At 42.6% G+C, this 22065-nt stretch overlaps 1 protein-coding gene across 2 annotated transcripts in view; it reads right to left on the reverse strand.

Annotated features, from left to right (window-relative positions):
- rims4 (regulating synaptic membrane exocytosis 4) overlaps positions 1 to 20416 on the reverse strand; it is a 51699-nt gene extending 31283 nt beyond the window's left edge. Inside the window, exons 1-2 of one of the 2 annotated variants that reach the window (XM_064969234.1) lie at positions 19745 to 20416; positions 343 to 481 (exon numbers count right to left, since the gene is read on the reverse strand). In XM_064969234.1, coding sequence (XP_064825306.1) covers positions 343 to 481; positions 19745 to 19883 — 278 coding nt within the window. In that variant the 5' untranslated portion in view covers positions 19884 to 20416. Of the gene's footprint in view, positions 1 to 342; positions 482 to 19729 lie in introns of both variants that reach the window. The other variant, XM_064969233.1, reaches the window with a different exon arrangement.
- Positions 20417 to 22065: the final 1649 nt, after the last annotated feature.

Here is a 22065-nt window from a genome sequence, read left to right on the forward strand (position 1 = left end):
ACCAAAAAGCTGAACAGATAAACATATATTTGAGGAGGGGGGAATTGCATTGAATCAAATGATTAATTACCAATGATTTACCGCCCGTAAGGGCGGGTGCCACTAGTAACAATATACTTCACTATACTATACTTCACCTCACTTAGCAGATGGTTTTATCTAGAGGGACGTACAGTACAGTAAATGCATACACATTTAGTATGTTTATGTGATTCGCGCTGGAGTGGACCCACAAGCTTGGCTTTGTTAGCGCCACATGCATACCAACTGATCCACACAGAACCACTGTGAATCAGTGGGCGCCCCAAGTGCTAATGGTGCTGGTTATGTTGCTGTACTCACTTGCCCTCTGAGCCGTAGCTGTTCATGCTGTCTTCAATGGACTCGTGGCTGGCTTGGCGTACAGTGCGGCTGGGCATCTCTACAGCCAGTCCCGTCTCAGTGCTCCTTTGGATCCCCTTTAGCCTTCTACCCTCAGCATCTACAATTCACACAGGGAATAGACATGTTTGGTAAACAGAGGTAACACTTCACTGGCTAACTCTAGAGGTCCCGTTGATCTCTAGAGAATGAAGTAAATCTGCATTCCATTTTTGGCGCCCCGTAAATGGAATGATCTGCAGAGCTCTCTGCACCTTGATACTCTGGTGCATCTAGGGCAGTTCAAGCTATTAATGAAGGACCTCATTGTTAAGGAATGTGTTTGTTTCTTAAAGGTCAACTGCCCCTTGGAACCAATCTCTCTGGTTTTAAACAGCCAATGTGGCATTGACATGAGTCAGAAACATTCATTATAGTGTAAAAATGTACTACAAAGTGTAAATAGGATAATTTTGTTCATAAAGTCAGTCTCGTCCAAAACAGATTTTGGTAACTGAATTACCCGAGGGTTTGGTTTGGATTACAATTATGTCATCAATTTATGCTCCCTTTTGCCTATTAATATGTGGTGGCACCGTGTTTTCTGAGAAAAGACTGAGATTTCGATTTGCATGGCCGCAGAGCTTTCCTTAGGAGGACCAATGGTTGAAATGGAGCAAACCCCGCCCACCCGGCTTGATTTGCAATGCACATATTGATTGGGAAATAGCTACTCTAGTGAAAATGGGCTTCCGTAAAGTTCAACAATCAGATGGCCAGGATATGGATTACATCCAACGCTAGATACAAGTTCTGCGGGCTGTCAACCGTCAAACTTGAGACCATACGTGGTGTTGTTGGTGACACTCAGTTGGTTACGCATGTCTTGTGGGGTATGCATGGGTGTCTGAGCTGTGTGCTAGTAGTTTAAACAGACACCTCGGTACATTCAGCATGTCAACACTTCTTACAAAAACAAGTAGCTATGAAGTCAATCTCTTCTCCACTTTGAGCCATGAGAGATTTACATGCACATTATTAATGTTAGCTCTCTGTGTACATTTAAGGGCCAGCCGTGCTGTCTTGTTCTGAGCCAATTGTAATTTTCCACGTTGACTCTTTGTGGCACCTGACCACACGACTGAACAGTAGTTCAGGTGTGACAAAACTAGGGCCTGTAGGACCTGCCTTGTTGATAGTGTTGTAAAAAGGCAGAGTAGCGCTACATTATGGACAAACTTCTCCCCATCTTAGCTACTGTTGTATCAACATGTTTTGACTATGATAGTTTACAATCCAGGGTTACTCCAAGCAGTTTAGTCATCTCAACTTGCTCAAATTTCATATTATTTATTACAAGATTTAGTGTTGAGTCATCTGCATACATAGTATACTGCATACTGGCTGTCCTCAAAGTTAGTGGTGCGTCATTAGTAAAGATTGAAATTAATTGTTTATTATGTTGGAGAGACTTCTATAAAGAACAACCTCTCTTTATCCACAATATAGCAGGGGGTGTAAAGCCATAACACATGTGTTTTTCCAGCAGCAGACTATGAACGATAATGTCAAAACCCACACTGAAGTCGAACAAAACATCTCCCACTATATTTTTATCATAAATTTCTCTTAGCTAATCATCAGTAATTTGTGTAAGTGCTGTGCTTGTTGAATGTCTTTCCCTATAAGCATGCTGAAAGTCTGTTGTCTGTTGTCTATTTTTAGTTGAATCCTGGAATTTAAACAACAGCTATTGATGACTTCCCAAATGCTATATAGGCCTAAATAGCAATATTGATGATATATGATTGATAAAGTATGGTTACATTTAATTTGCTCTGTTAAATCTAACCTTTGGAATTACTTCAATAGCAATGGTAAATCTATTAAATGGAGATCTCTCAACAATCAATCTCAGGATTGCACATTGGTAATAGTCAGTTATAAATATTAAAGCTAAGCAGTGCTGGGCTTGGTTAAAACCCTGGATGGGAGACCAAGGGGATAGCTGTAGACAGATCAACTCTCCAGTAGAAGGTGCAGCCCAGCCTATTGTTTTCTTGCTTATAGTGGATATTATGGATATTATGTTGAAGAGCTGTTGTTTCAAAGGTACAAATTCAACATATTTTATACAAGGTTTGTTTATGTTTAAAATTGGTTACCATAATGGAAATTCCACCCTCAAAACAATAGTTAATATTAAAAATCCAATGTCTTTTTCACGTAGATTCCACATCACAAGGTGTTGACAAATTACATTAAAACAACATAGATGTAACCAGTTAGTGCCAATGTGGCAAGGGTCGATGGGTTGTGCCATTGGGTCATTTGAGGTTCATTATGTGCATCTGTCCGTTTCACATATGATCTTGTTTATTATGTAAGGATTTAGCCTGCATCAAAGTGTCAATGTTACATTCAAATCTCCACAAAAACCTCCTTTTCCAAAATCTAAAACAAAAGAATATTATACTAGGCTATATCAATAATAGGATAATGTTTGCTCCACATACTAGCTCATGAATCACTTCCTTGATTTAGCCTCCAACTGCAAACACACTAGCAACATTTAAAAACAGGGCTTTGATTTTTCAAAATGCAGTATTTCTTAACTCAGAGGGAGAATTTTTCCAAATTGAGCTGTTGAGTCTATGAACAACAGTGCAAAACTTTAATTTGGAAATCTACAGAATGCCAGAACTGTTGTACAACAAGTGCCAACCACACAGCCACATTATTTACAGTAACAATTCATAGTTATTCCTGTCCATCAACGCATAACAATGAATTAAGAGGAACCTTACCGGTTCATAATGTCAAGGTAATAATAAATTGGCTACCTTGTCCTTGTGCAAAGTACAAGGTTATACAGACAAAGGTAGTTTTAGTTATAGAGACAAAGGTAGTTTTTTTCTATTTCTAATTCTCAGTAAATACAAGATGTTCACAGTAGTAGCCTCGCCTACATAACATTTCTCATTCTAAGCAAGAGACACTTTTTGATAGAGTGCTCCAACAGGCTTAATAAAATGTATTTGACATTGTCAATCTATTATTAAGGACAGGAAAATATCCCCTTTTTACAGCCTGGTGGAGCAGACAGAGTGCAGTATCAGTTGCAGGTCATCCTAGTCTATGTTAACTTTGTACTGTGCCATTGTCTCACAACCATGCAGTACAGTACTGAACACTATAGACACCTTAGTGTCCATAGTCTTCCGTGCAATAATCATACTATTGAGATTTGATCATTTGGTGCGTGTAAAATAACTGTGATATCTGTACATGGCCCAGTTTTACATAGCAACTCCAGTAGGGGGTGTCAGGGATTAGGTTTTTAATATTGCTCAGATGTGACCCAGAACATTGCTATTTTCATGCTGTTCACTGGGAAATTAAACATAGGCATATTGGGGTTACTCAAAGACTGGTTTCAAATAATTGTGCATTGATATGCATCCTGTCTGCAGGTAACCGAATTCCACTCATTAAGAATGGGAATAAAATCATGTTCAGCATTCAAATCCTGAATCTTAGACACATTTCATATACTACCTGTACATGCTGTCTGAAACCATATCAACCCGAGTGTATTATATAAAAGCAATGAGCAGCATGCTGTCCTAACAACTTCTCTAAAGCTATGTCTGAAAAAGGACATTCTGCCACAAGAAGTATGAAAAGGATGTTGTTGCTAAGGGAAACCACACCAAAGACATTCTGGAAGTGTGTCCCGTGGCTTTGAAAATGTTTTAACCCTGTTAAAATTTTAGAGAAGGATCATTATGTCTTACTTATACTCTCTTAGAGTGTAACACTATTTCACCTTTCCAGCAAGATCCAGCTGAACAATATTATGCACAGCAGGTAGGACTATAATGGTTCTTGCAAGGTTGAGACAGATGTACAGTACAAATGGAATAAGAATTCATATACCATAGAAAGGGACAATAAACATTCAATAAACACTGAATACAGAGACCTGTTCTGTTGCAAATAGTATAATAAATGACTTGCCATTAAAATAGTGCTATAAACTGAAGGAAAATACACAGGCTCATTGATTTCTCATCATAAAAAGTATTATTGGTACATGTGCTCTAGTCTATGAACATTAAATTATCTGGCAACAGCTCTGTTGGAAAGTCCTGCAATCCGCATGTCAATTGCACACTCCCTTAAAAGTTTAAATATCTGTGGCATTGTGTTTTGTGACAAAACCGCACATATTAGAGTGGCCTTTTATGGTCTCCAGCACAAGGTGCACCTCTGTAGTGATCATGCTGTATAATCAGCTTCTTGATATGCCACACCTGTCAGGATGATGGATTATCTTGGCAAAGGAGAAATGCTCACTAACAGGAATATAAACAAATTTGTGCACATAATTTGAGAGAAATTCCTGGGATCTTTTTCAGCTCATGAAACATGGGACTTTACATGTTGTGTTTATATTTTTGTTTAGTATAGCAGCAATATAACAAATTGATAATCTATACAGTATTTAAATACATTTCAATTCTCTGTAACAAATGTACACTAAAAAACAGACTCAGAAAGCAATGCATTTTCAGCTGATAACCTTGTTTTGTCATTTCAACATAGGTTTGTTTTCAAGCATCTGCTTTTTTTTACGTGAAAAGAGACTTTGTCTTTACTCTAGGAAACCACCAATCTACAATGCTTGCATATGAAGACAAGAATCGGGACCGTATGACACACATACCTTCCCATCAATGTGAACCAGATTGATAACTTTGGTGTCCAGTCTAATGTAGCACATGTACAAGTAGGTCTCATTACAGAGGTCCCTAGTGTGGGGATATAAACGAAATAGAGCACATTGATTAAGTTGGCTGAATTCATTTAGCACATACATTTGAAACAGGGAAAGGGAGAGAAGGGGTATTTTTAAAGCACCTGCTGATAATTTTGCTTATTAAATGGTTCACAAGATAGCAGTAGCATGGGTAAAATCACTGCTGAAGCCAAGCCAAGCCTATGTTGTGATAATTGCGATTTTTGCTCTTTAACCCATTTGTTCATACGCCACCATGATATACAATAAGGCCAAGACAACAAAAAGACAACAGTCACATAGTGGCGGTTTTGTGTTTCATTACAAAACCGGAGAGCAACATCTGTCAGGTGAAGTCCACAAAGCAAATATCGCATGGTCAAGCAACTTAATGTTTTCGTGTGTGTGTGTGTGTGTGTGTGTGTGTGGGTGTGTGTGTGTGGACTAGTTGTAGACTAGTTGAACGCCAATGCCATCCTCCTCACTTTCAGGTTGGCAAAACGGTCTATGGCTCTATAATAAAGTACACTTTTAGTTTTTGTTGTCATAGGCTACCTAGCTTAAATGCTTGCCAGCCTAACTTCGTCGCATGGGAAACAATGAACCAGCTAGGTTAGCTAGCTAGTTTACATGAGCCTAGGTAGGCTACATATTGAACATATCGTCTCAGGCCAGAGGCACAATATATGATTCAGGCACTTGTGAATTGAAGGAAATTTATCCAAACAGTCTTTTGTCTGCAATGTATTTTTCGTTATGTGTTAGATCCCAGTAAAACTAGCAGTCACTAATGAGGATCCTAATAAAAACATATAAAATATATACATTATTTTATCATCTTTATTTTTTATTTGTCAAATATTTGGGGATATTTGGGGCTTTCCTTGGCATCCTTGAACAAACGACACTACAAATCAGGCACAGGCCTTGTAAATGCCTGTGGTGTGAAAATCCCATTGATTGATGAAATACATTCTAGTTTTTTAAGTTCACGAAACTGAACATTGTATTTCTTATCTTCAAAAACTCATGCATCAGAAACAACATGTTTCATCACTATCTCTATCAACATCTGTATCTGCTTTTCCCCTCACAGAGAATGGCTTGTGAAATGGATATTTTCTAATGTTTTAATATAATTAAATGTACCATTCCTATCACCATTCCTATCACCTGTTATCGATCCCAAACCCCAGTCGTCAATGCTCTTTTTAATTCTGATCATTGATTGGGCCATCATTTAGCACTCCATTACTCACTCTTCCATTAATGAACCATTAAGCAGGTGACGGATTGGTGGTGCCTGTAACTCATCAATCCCTAATGATTTCAAGGAATGGTCTGCCAGAGATAAGGGTGTTGCTGTAGACCACTCTGCCTCTGGGGTGTCTTCTGTGTTAGATGGTTTGATCAGATGACCCAGGTCATGAAGTTTGAAAGTCACAGAACATAATATGCAATCCTACATCTGATGAAGGATATACACAGGGTTTCAGATGTCTCTGATGAAACAGACTCTGATCCTTTGTTTGGAACTCATCCATACACAATATTACAATTTGCCAACCTGTGCAACTCTATTTTGTTGTCTTGTCTGACTTGATATCGTCATTCTGGTCAATGGCATCTAAATCAAACACCACGAGTAATAACATCCCATAATACACTAGAAATGAAACTTGACATTGATGTGGAGGATACAGATGTCCTAATAACAATGCTGCAGTAAGGCCAATGGGTTTGGGATGGGCTCATTGTGTTAAGCCCTAAGTAGTCCCATTTTGCAAAGCCGATAAGAGCATGTTATGTAAATGCCTAAAACAAAACAAGCAGCCATCCTAATAGACGACCAAGAGAAACATATGATTTAGGTCTGTCACACAGTCCTGGGCCACATTCAGTAGGCTAACATGGAACATTGCAGATAGAAATGTCATGAATAGGGCCAACATGATTCCTCATTCTACATGTAAGAGAGGCATGTTTGTTCTACATCATATATTTATATCTGAATGTTCCACAGCTCCTGTTATAGGCTAGCTCCGAATGGGGAGGTGTAGCTGTAGCACACATTTGCTTAAAGGTCAGATCAGTGCTTGTTCTGTACAGACCTTGCTTTCATAGAACACATGTTTGTGCATATCCACAGCATTGTATTAGCTGGAACAAAGCAAGCAAGGAAAGGAGGAGGAGGTGGAGGGGTTGATGCAGGCAAGCTGCATGAATGGGTTTCACATGGCTAACAAGAGAACATCAATAGATTGCTAACAGGGTTACTTCATCTCATCTATCTCATGTTTGTGTAAATCAAATATGGATTTGCCATTTTTAGAGGATTGCTCTAGGATGAAATCTCATACATAGTGACAGATTATATAAATCGTGGAAGGATTATACACTTGATAACGCCTAAAAAAGTCACATTAGCACTGAGTAACTTCAGATACACATATTTTGTTCATTCAAAATCCATTAGGGGCTAAGGGATATTTACCCCCTACACACACATGACAACTTGACAACATTAATTAATGTTTAATACAATGCAGACTGCAAGTGCATAGGTATGGGAACTACATTTCTCGAGACAGTGTCTATTTCACTCTCTATCGTTCTCTCTATTTCTCTCTCTCTCTCAGTCTCAATAATATTTTGAGAGGCAGCATCTAACCAGGCTTGACATTGAGTGAGTGGTAACAAGCATAGGAAGTTCTGAGATTTTTTTTCAATAGATCTCAGTTCCTCATGGCATATAGAGCTTGGCATATAGATCCTCAGTAGTGCGTCAATATGAGTGGTAAACACAAACATCTGAAGTAAAAGTTGATACTTTAAATACATTGGGAGAAGGTTGTGCGGTGGGTTGGATCTGAATACACATTTCTTACATATAGTCCATTATGGGACCCTATGAACACAGCTGAGACACTGACCTTGGGAAAGGTAATAGATACTTGACCTTTGAGGCATTGGTTGAGCTGAGGACCCAATAGAGAGGTTATTCATTCATGCCACGAGGCTATGAATTGAACATGGAGATAACTGTAAACTGACCCAGAAAATACCATGCATTTCTGAATCTGGATGACAGTACTTCTAGGTCTCAGGATGGCAGTAGTGATGCACTTAGCCATCCACCACACTTTGGCCTCATCTAGCAGCAACCCCAACAGTCAGATGAAACCCGACTGTGCGATTTGAGTCAAGTGCACCAGGGCATGAACTCACAACCTTTCGCACCGTAACATAACATGCCCAAGAAGCACCACCAATCTCACTGACCACGAAAAGCCAAGGCATTTCTGTTACCGCAGCAGTAATTCTAGGTGTCATGAAGGCAGTAGTGATGCACTTAGCCATCTGCTGCATAACCAGAGGCGCCTGAGCAATGGAGCCAATGGAGCAGCTGCACTTCCACTTTCAAAATAAGGGTGCAAATGTATTGTTTTGCAGATTATCATATTCCATTGGGAAATCTGTCATTTTTTTATATTTGTAATGTTTTGTAATGTAATGTAATACTATAGATATGACAATTTTATACATGATTTTATATATGATTTGTAATGTAATGTAATACTATAGATATGACAATTTTATATATGATATAAAAATGAACAGATTCCATTTTTCACCCCCTCCCCCAATGGACTCAAGATTAATGGTTTTGAGCACTGGAAAGTTTTGCTTCCCTCCTGTGTGCCACTGTTTTAGTTTAGTTAGAAAGGGGTGGCAGGTAGCCTAGTGATTAGAACGTTGAGCCAGTAACCAAAAGGTTGCTAGACCGAATCCCCGAGATGACAAGGTAAAAATCTGCCGTTCTGCCCATGAACAAGGCATTTAACCCACTATTTCTAGGCCGTCATTGTAAATAAGAATTTGTTCTTTAACTGACTTGACTGGTTAAAAAAAGCTCTAGTTGCACCACTGGTGTTTAAAATCAAAAGGCACATTCAAAATAAAATGGTTTATACATTTTTGTTGTTACATTTTTATTGATGGTGTTGGTCCAAAGGTGCTGTTACATATAATTTGAGCTGCGTGCACCACCAGCAAATTCATTGTATCGTTTCACTCTGCCTGTTAGAACCATGATGAGCGTGGGCATGTCTGATTAGACTTCACTGTAGTGCAAACTCTGACTCTGAGTAGCCATCCTTCAGCCTACCAAAGGTTGCACCTGAGCAGAAAACTGCCTGTCCGGTAGCTCGCAGGCTGTCAATGAGTAGCTTGCAAGTAGATAGTGATATTAGGCCTAATATTACATAATTAAATCAGATAAATAATTTTCCTCCCAAGTTGTTTACAGGTATTTAACATCATTCTACCTTTTTGACATCTACTAATGATTATTTTAATGATTTTCATGATTATGATGTTTCTGGTGGTGGTTATTGGCCACTATTAAACAGAACGACAATTTAACAAAAATTGGAAAATAATTGATAGTAGCCTTGTCCTGCAGGGACTGTTCAAACCAGTTTGTTCTCTCATCTTAAAAAGCCAAGATTCTCAATGTGGCTACAGTAGAATGATTTTTTTGTAAAGACAATGTGTGGTTTTAAGAACCAAAATGCAATTAAGTTATGAATGTTCTTTGTTTTTAGTCATCAAATTTGGCCTACACAATAACAAAATATGCAAGCTGTATATGATTAGCTTGCGGAAACATGTTTTAGTATGAAGTAGCTTTTATGAAAGAAAAGGTTGGAGAACCCAGCTCTAGCCCAAACTGTTCAAATATGACCCATATTACCGGAGCAACATTTTATTATTTCTATTGCAGATTCAGGGCCGCAAGTTCTGGATATTTATATAGTATAATATGTTTGCAATATTTTATGTGAACATAATCAATTACCAAATTTAAATGCAAAACTCCAGTTTCCATTTTCAAGTTGACAGTTCTTTTTCAATGCCCTCACATGTTACACTGCCTTATTTAGAAAGAAAATTGTTAAAAGATCTATCAAAGTCACATTTGTAACTGTACTGCATTATTGTGACTGCATTATTTGTGACAACTTAATGTACAATTTAAAAATGTTTTTTTCTGAACCTACCATGTACAACATTCTAATTCAAATCCATTTTGGGTAAAACAATATTATTCCTCCCATTTTGCCATGGCAAATTCTCTCCATAATAGTGATCATAAATGTTGACACTGTAAATTACCTGAGTTTTATGATATGGAAATGTGAAGTGCACATCTCGACTCACAGGTTTTTGGCTTGTTTGTATGTCATCAAAGCAGTATTTACTATAATTCTCAATGTCTCATCTTTCAAAATACATGGAGTCCTCTTAATTTACGGCATTTCCCTCACTGAGACAATAAAAATTTGCAGAAATTGCTGAAATAGTGGGAGGGATGGGGGCAACTTCTTGTCATGTTCAAGTTCAGAATGGCTGTCAATCAAAACCCATACAGTGTTGTGAATCGCAGAGCCAGAGCTCTTAACCATGACAAGGTAACTGGGAATATGGCTGAATACAAACACTGTAGTTATTCCCTTCGTAAGGCAATCAAACAGGCAAAACGTCAGTACAGAGACAAAGTGGAGTCGCAATTCAATGGCTCAGACACAAGGATCTACAGACAATCACGGACCACAAAGGGAAAACCAGCCATGTCGCGGACACCGATGTCTTGCGGACAAGCTAAACACCTTCTTTGCCCGCTTTGAGGGTAACACAGTGCCAACAACGTGGCCCGCTACCAAGAACTGTGGGCTTTCCTTCTCCGTGGCCGACATTTAAGCGTGTTAACCCTTGCAAAGTTGCCAGCCCAGACGGCACCCTTGCGGCGTCCTCAGAGCATGCACAGACCAGCTGGCTGGAGTGTTTACGGACAAATTCAATCTCTACCTATCCCAGTCTGCTGTCCACGCTTCAAAATGTCCACCATTGTTCCTGTACCCAAGAAAGCAAAGATAACTGATCTAAATTACTATTGCCCCGTAGCACTCACTTCTGTCATCATGAAGTGCTTTGAGAGGCTAGTTAAGGTTCATATCACCTCTATCATATCACCTCTACCTTACCTGACACCCTAGACCCATTTCAATTTGCATACCGCCCCAATAGATCCACAGTCGATGCAATCGCCATCGCACTGCACACTGCCTTATCCCATCTGGACAAGATGAATACCTACAGTATGTAAGAATGCTGTGCATTGACTATAGCTCAGCAGTCAAGACCATAGTACCCTCCAAGCACATCATTAAGCTCAGGCCCTGGGTCTTAATCAGCCCTGTACAACTGAGTCCTGGACTTCCTGATGGGCCGCCCCCAGGTGATGAAGGTAGGAAACAACACCTCCACTTCGCTGATCCTCAACACAGGGACTCCAGAAGGGTGCGTGCTCAACCCCCTCCTGTACTCCCTGTTCACCCATGACTGCGTGGCCACACACGCCTCCAACTCAGTCATCAAGTTTGCCGACAACACAACAGCAGTAGGCCTGATTACCAACAATGACGAGACAGCCTACAGGGAGGAGGTGAGGGCCCTGGGAGAGTGGTGCCAGGAAAATAACATCTCACTCAATGTCAACTAAACAAAGAAGCTGATCATGGACTTCAGGAAACAGCAGAGGGAACACGCCCCTGTCCACATCGACAGGACTGCAGTGGAGAAGGTGGAAAGCTTCAAGTTCCTCGGCGTACACATCACTGACGATCTGAAATGGTCCACCCACACAACAGCGACTCTTCAACCTCAGGAGGCTGAAGAAATTTGGCGACTGAAAGAGACTGAAAAACAGCTTCCATCTCAAGGCTATCAGATTGTTAACTAGCCATCACTAACCGGCTTCCACCTTACGCAACCGTGCACCTTAGAGGCTGCTGCCCTATATACTTGGAATCAATGGCCACTTGATAATGGAACACTAGTCACTTTAATAATAATTTTAATAACATACTGCTCTGCTCATCTCATATGTATATACTGTATTCTATTCTACTGTATTTTAGTCATTGCTACTCTGACATTGCTCAATCTAATATTTATATTATTCTTAATTACATTATTTTACTCTTAGATTTGTGTGTATTGTTGTGAATTGTTAGATACTACTGCGCTGTTGGAGCTAGGAACACAATCATTTCTCTACACCCGCAATAACATCTGCTAAATCTGTGTATGTGACCAATCAAATTTCATTTTATTTGATGTATAGCATGTTACTGTACAGCCTTTACATTCCAATTTAGGCATTTATCAGTGCCCAAATCTGCCATTTTCATCCGTATACTGGAACAAGTCTAAAGGGTTAAGAAAAACAGTGTAGAAAAAACATTTAAAATGCAAAAATAGTCTGGGTGCACCACCAAGAGTTTTCACCCCACTTTCAGACAGTCAGGTGCCCATGTGCAAAACAAGATGTTAATAATGTTAGTATTGTTACTGCTATACTACACATATATAAGAACAACTTAGTGCAAAGTGTTAGAGTATATGTAAATAAAGCTTACTGAATGCATAAATGGCAAACAGTTAATAACATTATCACTAGATTGTTAAGTGATTATTTCATTTTTAAGCCCACCCTTAAGGAAACCAACTCTACCAACACTGAAAAACGATGCAATGCAAAATATCACAGGAATTGGTAGATATAATGTATAGTATGTTCTTCAATGGATTGCCTCTTTTCACCACTGACTAGACCTACTTTTCTGCAAATAAACTTTTTATTGGTGACTTTTCTGTTGTTGTTTCTCCAACATGGCCGCCAAGGGAACCTTTTTTCCTCCATGTTCTAGCACTGTCTAAAACATAGACCTGACTGATTGAACAAAATATAAAATGTTCAGTTTCCTCTGGATATAACTGATGTGTAATTATTAGCTTTGTCATTACCTGCAAATGTATAGATCACCACAACCAAAAAAAATGGTTTCATTTTTTCATCAATGTGTGTTTTTATATTGTGCCCAATTTCTCCTCTTAGAAATTGATTTATGGTAGGTAGTAGTAGGAGGGTGCCCTGGGGTTATTTCCCCAATTAGTCCAATGTTGTTGGTTTTGCTGTTGTTTCATCCAATGTTCTGTTAGAAACGTCACAGCGTTCTTCAACTCCTGTTTAAGGTTAATTTGTAGATATTTAGAGTTGCTGTTTTACTTTTCTGTCAAACCAAATTTGACAGATTTGGTGGATTTAGAAGCATCCCTCATCTGCCGAAGTCGTTGCCTCTCCTTGTTCGGGCGGTGCTCGGCGTTCGATGTCACCGGTCTTCTAGCCATCATTGATCCTTTTTTCATTTTCCATTGGTTTTGTCTTGTCTTCCCACACACCTGTTTTCAATCCCATTCATTGTATATAACCCTCTGTTTCCCCTCATGTCTTTGTCAGAGACAGGGAGTTTCTCCAGCGCCACCACCACCACAACCGGAATCTCCCGTCAACGTTTTTTCCTCTCCGGAATCAAAGATCCATTTATCTCTACCTACGGGATACAACGGAGATACTGCCGGCTGCCAGGGTTTCCTCCTTAAACTGAACTTGTATCTAGCCACGGCCTCCCCAGTACCATCTGACCCGTGAGAAGAGTTACGCCCTCGTCTCATGCCTCACCGGGAAAGCCCTGGAATGGGCCAGCGCTGTGTGTAGTAGAGAGGATGCGGCGCTGGACCATTTTGAGGAGTTCACCCGCCAATTCCGGATAGTATTCGATCACCCACCTGAAGGCAAAGCAGCGGGTGAGCTTCTCTATCATCTGAGGCAGGAGACGAGGAGTGCACAGGATTTTGCGTTGGAGTTTAGGACCTTGGCTGCCGGCACTGGATGGAGCGACAGGGCCCTGATCGACCATTACCGGTGTAGTCTACGCGAGGACGTCCGTCGGGAGCTGACCTGTAGAGACACCACCCTCACCTTCGACCAGCTGGTGGACATGTCCATCAAGCTGGACAACATGCTGGCTACTCGTGGACGTCTAAATCGGTGTCTGGTTGTTCCATCCTCCCGCACCCTCTCTCCCGAACCTATGGAATTGGGAGGGATGGTGCGCAGGGCCGGGTTGGTTCCTCTGGGAATAGAGAGGGCAGGCAGGGCATTCTGTCGTCACCCCAGGTGAGTAGGCACCATTCTCATCCAGAGCCCTCTGCTGCACTAATGTTTGTCTCTGTCTCTTTTCCTGATTTTTCACTGCATTCCCAGTATAAGGCGCTAGTAGATTCAGGTGCGGCTGGGCATTTCATTAATAAAAGTCTAGCTCATAGTTTAGGGATCCCTATTGTTCCTGTGGATATGCCTTTCCCTATTCATGCCTTAGATAGTCGACCATTAGGGTCAGGGTTTATCAGGGAGGTAACCGCACCTTTGTGTATGATAACGCGGGAGGGTCACAAGGAGAAGATTAGTCTTTTCCTTATTGATTCTCCTGCGTATTCTGTGGTGCTAGGCCTACCCTGGTTAGTTTGTCATAACCCCACTGTTTCTTGGCCACAGAGGGCTCTCACGGGGTGGTCGCGAGAATGCTCAGGTAGGTGTTTAGGGGTTTCCGTTGGTGCTACTACGGTGGAAAGTCCAGGCCAGGTCTCCACCGTGCGCATTCCCCCCTATTATGCCGATTTGGCTCTCGCCTTCTGTAAAAAGAAGGCGACTCAATTACCACCCCATCGACGGGGGGATTGTGCGATAGATCTCCTGGTAGACGCTGCATATCCCAAGAGTCATGTGTATCCCCTGTCGCAAGCGGAGACGGAGGCTATGGAGACATATGTCTCTGAATCCCTGCATCAGGGGTTCATTCAGCCATCCATTTCACCCGTCTCTTCGAGTTTCTTTGTTGTGAAAAAAAGGATGGCGGTTTACACCCGTGCGTTGATTATCGAGGTCTTAATAAAATCAGTGAAATATAGTTACCCGCTACCTCTGATCAATATGATTATTGAGTTAATGCACGGGGCACGTTTTTTCGCAGAGCGAAACTATGATGTGGGGAACCGAGAGCTGTTAGCTGTCGTAGAAGCTTTGAAGGTGTGGAGGCATTGGCTTGAGGGGGCTAAACACCCTTTTCTCATCTTGACTGACCACCGCAATCTGGAGTATATCCGGCAGGCAAAGAGTCCTCGCCAGGCAAGGTGGGCCATGTTTTTCACTCATTTTGTGTTTACTCTTTCTTACAGACCAGGCTCCCAGAACGTTAAGGCAGACGCATTGTCTCGGCTGTATGACACAGAGGAGCGGTCCATGGATCCCACTCCCATACTCCCAGCTTCGTGTCTGGTGGCGCCTGTAGTGTGGGAGCTGGACGCAGACATTGAGCGGGCATCACATGCAGAGCCTTCTCCCCCTGAGTGTCCAGCTGGTCGTCTGTACGTTCCGTCTGCTGTCCACGACCGATTGATATATTGGGCTCACACGTCACCCTCCTCTGGTCATCCTGGGATAGGTCGGACGATGCGCTGTCTTGACGGGAGATACTGGTGGCCCACTTTAGCTAAGGACGTGAGGATTTATGTTTCTTCCTGCTCGGTGTGCGCCCAGTGCAAGGCTCCTAGACACCTGCCCAGAGGTAAGCTACAACCTCTACCCGTTCCTCAACGGCCGTGGTCGCACCTGTCGGTGGATTTTTTGACTGATCTTCCATCTTCACAGGGTTACACCACGATCCTGGTCGTTGTGGATCGGTTTTCTAAGTCCTGTCGTCTCCTCCCTTTGCCCAGTCTCCCTACGGCCTTACAAACTGCAGAGGCCCTGTTTACACACGTTTTCCGGCACTATGGGGTGCCTGAGGATATAGTGTCTGATCGGGGTCCCCAGTTCACATCAAGGGTCTGGAAGGCGTTCATGGAGCGTCTGGGGATCTCGGTTAGTCTTACCTCAGGTTTTCACCCTGAGAGTAATGGGCAGGTGGAGAGAGTTAACCAGGATGTGGGTAGGTTTCTGCGGTCTTATTGCCAGGATCGGCCGGGGGAGTGGGCGAAGTTCGTGCCCTGGGCAGAGATGGCTCAGAACTCGCTACGTCACTCCTCCACTAACCTTACTCCCTTTCACTGTGTATTAGGGTATCAGCCGGTTCTGGCTCCTTGGCATCAGAGCCAGACCGAGGCCCCTGCGGTTGACAATTGGTTTTGGCACGCTGAGGAGACCTGGGAGGCAGCCCACGTCCACCTTCAGAGTCTCATAAGGCGCCAGAAAATTGGCGCAGACCGTCGCCGCAGTGAGGCCCCAGTGTTCGCACCAGGGGACAGGGTTTGGCTCTCGACCCGAAACCTGCCCCTTCGCCTGCTCTGCTGGAAGCTGGGTCCGCAGTTTGTGGGGCCGTTTAAAGTCCTGAGGAGAGTGAACGAGGTATGCTATAGGTTACAACTACCCACTCATTACCGTATTAACCCCTTGTTCCATGTGTCTCTACTCAGGCCGATGGTGGCTGGCCCGCTCCAGGAGGCTGAAGTGCGTGATGTTCCTCCGCCTCCTCTGGACATCGAGGGGGTTCCGGCGTACTCTGTTCGATCCATTTTGGATTCGAGACGTCGGGCGAGGGGCCTTCAATACCTCGTAGACTGGGAGGGGTACGGGCCGGAGGAGAGATGCTGGGTTCCGGTGGAGGACGTGTTAGATCCTTCCCTGTTATCAGAATTCCACCGTCTCCATCCGGATCGCCCTGCACCTCGCCCTCCGGGTCGTCCCCGAGGCCGGTGTCGACGCGCAGCTGGAGCCGCGCGTCAGGGGGGAGTACTGTCATGACTTCTGCCGAAGTCGTTGCCTCTTCTTGTTCGGGCGGTGCTCGGCGTTCGACATCACCGGTCTTCTAGCCATCATTGATCCTTTTTTCATTTTCCATTGGTTTTGTCTTGTCTTCCCACACAACTGTTTTCAATCCCATTCATTACCTGTTGTGTATATAACCCTCTGTTTCCCCTCATGTCTTTGTCAGAGATTGTTTTATTTGTCAGTGTAGTGTGTTTGTTGTATAGGTGCGTGTCGGGTCCTTGTACCCATGTTTGTTTGTTATGTACATTTAGTGTTATGGAGCATACTCCGTGGACTTTATTAAAAGACTCCATTTTACACTCCATTTGACTCTCCTGCGCCTGACTTCCCTGCCACCTATTACACCTATGCATGACAATAGTACTGCATCTATATGACAGTATCAAATATTATGAAACAGGATTCTTTCCATGACCGTTTAATTTCCTCCGTCACTCTGTTTTATTTGTTCCCCATTTTCCTCACTTTTGGCATTAAAATGCTGCTTGTAACAATTAGGCCCCAGATATATTCCCAAATACAGTATATTCATATTTATTCACTTCTTCCCCTGGCTGAGACATGGTGCCAGGGGTCAGCGATGGTTTTCAAGCTGTAATCAAGGCTGAGTGCCAGTACATGTCTCAACAGGCAATAATCCTCCTCTTTGGCTCCCAGCACCACTAGGTTCGCTACGCTATAGCCACAGCAATGCATTCTGCCAGCATTAGCTTCACAGTAGCATCACTACCATATGCTCACCTGCTGCATTCTATTCCGGTGATTCTTACAGTACACGCAAGAAAATTACCATGATGAAAAGTCTATGTCTGCTGTCTGACAAGATTAAGCCTAATGAGATGCGAGTTATGGAAAGCGGATGAGATCCTGAAATAGAGAAACATATAATACATGTAGGCTACATACGTAGATAAGTGACCATGGGTTTTAGCTATACATGCAAGGATTCAATCATGTAATACAACGTCTGCCATTTAATCGAGTGTAATGACATACTAGCATGGAAGGGCTGATGATGAAATCCCAGAGATTTCTATCTGTGAAAAATCTGTGACAACGGGCTGCTGTGTGTGACTCTTCTGACTGTACGTAGAGCTAGAGCTTGATGGGGAGGTGCAGTCTGATGTGCTGTTCCTGTTGGTGGTGAGGTTTAGCTGGGGAGATGTGATGTCTGGCCTGGTAGCACTTTGTCTCACATGCAGATCCCCACTGTCTGACAGTCAGAGAGGGGAGAGGATATTGAGACATATACAGATACTGTATACCTGTACAATGCCTTCAGAAAGAATTTACACCCCTTGACACATTTGGTTGTGTCTTTAAAATTGAATAAATTAAGATTTTGTGTCATCACAACACCAATGTGGAAATATGTTAGATTTTTTTTATGTATATAAAAGGAAAAGCTGAAATGTATTTAACCCCTTTGTTATGGCAAGCCTAAATACATTCAGGAGTAAAAATGTGCTTAACAAGTCACATAATAAGTTGTGTGGACTCAATCTCAATAATAGTATTTAACATGATTTTTTAATTCATCTCTGTATCACACACATACAATTATCTGTAAGGTCCGTCAGTTCAAGCAATGAATTTCAAACACAGATTCAACCTCAAAGATCACAGAGGTTTTTAAATTCCTCGTGAAGAAAAAAAATAGCAATTTAATACATGTTGAATCCAGGCTGTAATAGAACAAAATGTCGAAAAAGTCAAGGGGTAGGAATATTTTCTGAAGGCACTGCATACAGTGAAAGAGAGGGGGAGATAGAGACATAAAACTGAGGAGATTATGGAGATTGAGATATACAATGAAAGTGAATGGGAGAGAAGGAGATGGAGACAGTGAAAGGGAGGGGGAGATAGAGACATAAAACTGAGGAGATAATGGAGATTGAGATATACAATGAAAGCGAATGGGAGAGAAGGAGATGGAGACAGTGAAAGGGAGGGGGAGATGGAGAGAGTGAAAGAGGGGGAGATGGAGTCATGAAAGAGAGGGGAGATGGAGACAGTGAAAAAGAGGGGGAGACGGAGACAGAACACACAGTAAAAGAGAGGGGAAGATGGAGACATACACAGTGAAAAGAGAGGAGGAGAGATGAGATAAAACAGCGACAGTAGTGATCTCACAATCAATTCTCCTCACCTTCACACGTTTGGCTGGCAATGTGCACCAGGGAGAGTCCAAATCAGCCTAAATATAATGACAGCGATAGATTGAATGAGAAGTGAAATGATGAGGGCATATTTGTGGCTCAACTCAACAGAGGAGAAATGAACCTGTAATCAGTGGGTGTTGAACTTGAGAAGTGTAGTTTGTCAAATCACAAAGGAATTAGCATTTCAATTGCCATTCAAACACAGAACTACTACTCTCTTTTCCATGCGTCCATCTGATTACAGTAGTTAAAGTAGCCAACTTTTGTGTATGTGTTGGCAGCATTAATGGGAATAGTTGTGCTTATGTATCCAGCCATTTATAATGAGATTGGGGTGGATAAATCAATTCTCAGTCAGAGAGAGACTGAATTGCTTTGTGCTCAAAGCTCCACATTAAAATGGCAGTTCTAATATTTGCAATGCATCAAGTTGGGTGACACCTATAATATTAATTTTGGAGTTGTTAACAGTCACCCATCAGCCATTTGCAAATGTATTACACATTTACATCGTGGCAACATTTGATCAGAAGCTATGTTCACTATACATCAAAAGATCTGTCTACCAACCTGTCACAACAATTATGAGTTACTACGAGAAGCCCAGGAGCAGTGAAGATGGAAATGATGGAAGTACTGAATGAGGAGGCCCGTGGAGGCTGCTGCTAGCACCTTTAGGCTGCTTACCGACATCGTCCTCATCAAAAGAGTTCATACAGGGGAAGTAGATGGCCAGAGCCTCGAAGGAGGCCGACAGACTGATCCGACTCTGCGAGCGCTCCATGTAGAGCCCAGGTGTTGGCGCTGGCTCAGCCGGCTTGGCCATCCTCGCCTGGGCATTCTTCACGCGGAGCACGGCACGCGGCGTCTTGACAGACTTTCACAGACCCACCAGAAGAGAGAAAAATCCCCAAATCCCCTCTTTCTCTCCCCAAATGTCACTCTCTCTCTGCACTGGAAGGCCACCGTATATCCGGCCGTAAAGATAGGCTTCTCTCCAAAGTTGATAGGTTTCCACAACTTTTGTTTGGTCAGACTGGGGTGTCCTGGTGTGTTGTGGGAGTGTCTGCTTCGAGGGTAGTCGCTGAGGAGAGGAGCAATGCTGTCCTAGAATGAGAAAATAGAATAATTCTGGGGAGAATTGAATGGAAAAACAGACTCTCAGTTCAGTGGAGTCTGTTGTTTTGTTGAAGAGAAGGTATATTCCTACGTAGCATGCTCTATTGATGTAGCTTCACCCAGGGTAGGGTTCTCCTGTGCACTGCAATGGCGTCGGTGTCTGTCTGGTTGCTCTGGGTGATAAAGATCGGCGGAGAGAGGCTTTTACGATTTCAACAGCTTGTGCTTGACTCAGTTCATTCACTGGTAAGTCCTTTGTGGAGAAAGAGAGGGGAGGAGAGATAGCAGGCTGTTGCTGGGATTTTGTGGATCAGCCAATAGGAAAGCCGATGTGGGAAACTGGGTGTGGTTTAGTGCTGTCAGCAGAACTCCCCCGGCACAATGGGGCTGTGCAAGTTTATTACATCCCCTATCCATCTTTCGCTCTCACTGGCTCTCTTTTTCTCTCTCTCTCTCTGCATCTGTCTTTCTCTCTCTCACTCACCTTCTCTCTCTCTCTTTTCTGGACTTCCATTTGTCTCCTTCTCTCTCTCTTGCTCTGTCTCTCCTCTTTCTCTTTGTTACTATTTTTCAGTACCTCTATCTCCATCCGTCATTGTTCAGCCCAGTGTTGCTCAACCACCTCCATGTCAACATTCATACACCGCGCCTTCACTTTCAAAATGTTTGCTCCGCTGAATAGCATATCACATCCAATCATCCGCCTAGCGTTGGCTCTTCCAGCAGCAGCCTAACGTGTCACATGTACAGTCCATTTGGAAAGTATTCAGACCCCTTGACTTTTTCCACATTTTGTTACGTTGCAGCCTTATTCTAAAATTTATAAATAAAACAATTTCCTCATCAATCTACACACAATACCTGATAATTTCAAAGCAAAAACAGAAAAACCTTATTTACATAAGTATTCAGACCCTTTGAGAATCGAAATTGAGCTCAGGTACATCCTGTTTCCATTGATCATCCTTGAGATGTTTCTACAACTTGATTGGAGGTCCCCAAGAACACAGTGTCCTCCATCATTCTTAAATGGAAGAAGTTTGGAACTACCAAGACTCTTCCTAGAGCTGGCCGCCCAGCCAAACTGAGCAATCGGGGGAGAAGGGCCTTGGTCAAGGAGGTGACCAAGAACCTGATGGTCACCTTGACAGAGCTCCAGAGTTCCTGTGTGGGGATGGGAGAACCTTTCAGATGGACAATCATTTCTGCAGCACTCCACCAATCAGGCCTTTAAACCACTCCTCAGTAAAAAGGCACATGACAGCCCATTTGGAATTTCTCAGACCATGAGAAACAAGATTCTCTGGTCTGATTAAACCACGATTAATCTTTTTGGCCTGAATGCCATGCATCACGTCTGGAGGAAACCTGACACTATCCCTACGGTGAAGCATGGTGTTGGCAGCATCATAATAATATCCCATTTAGCAGACGCTTTTGTCCAAAGCGACTTACAAGTCGGCTGGGGCCACTACTTTTACATATGGGTGGTCCCAGCGGGAATCGAACCCACGACGCTTGGCGTTGCAAGCGCCATGCTCTACCGACTGAGCCACACAGGACCCCATGCTGTGGGGATGTTTTTCAGAGGCAGGAACTGGGAGACTAGTCAGGATCGAGGGAAAGATGAACAGAGCAAAGTACAGAGAGTTCCTTGATTAAAACCTGCTAGGACTGTCTGGGAGTGGTCTGAGTGGGGAGGTGAAAACAGAAAATGTGCTGTTTATGACAGAGAGGTTTGGAACTCTCTTTCTTATTGGTCTATTAACTTATTTAACGCATGGTGATGTCACCATGGGAGGCCAAAAATCCATCCCACCAAATCGGGCTGAAATTTCAGGCAGTCTTTTCAAACAGCGCTTACACTAACATGGTATTTTAGTGTGTAA

This window comes from Oncorhynchus masou, chromosome 6, assembly GCF_036934945.1.
Source record: "Oncorhynchus masou masou isolate Uvic2021 chromosome 6, UVic_Omas_1.1, whole genome shotgun sequence".
Lineage (NCBI taxonomy): Eukaryota > Metazoa > Chordata > Actinopteri > Salmoniformes > Salmonidae > Oncorhynchus > Oncorhynchus masou.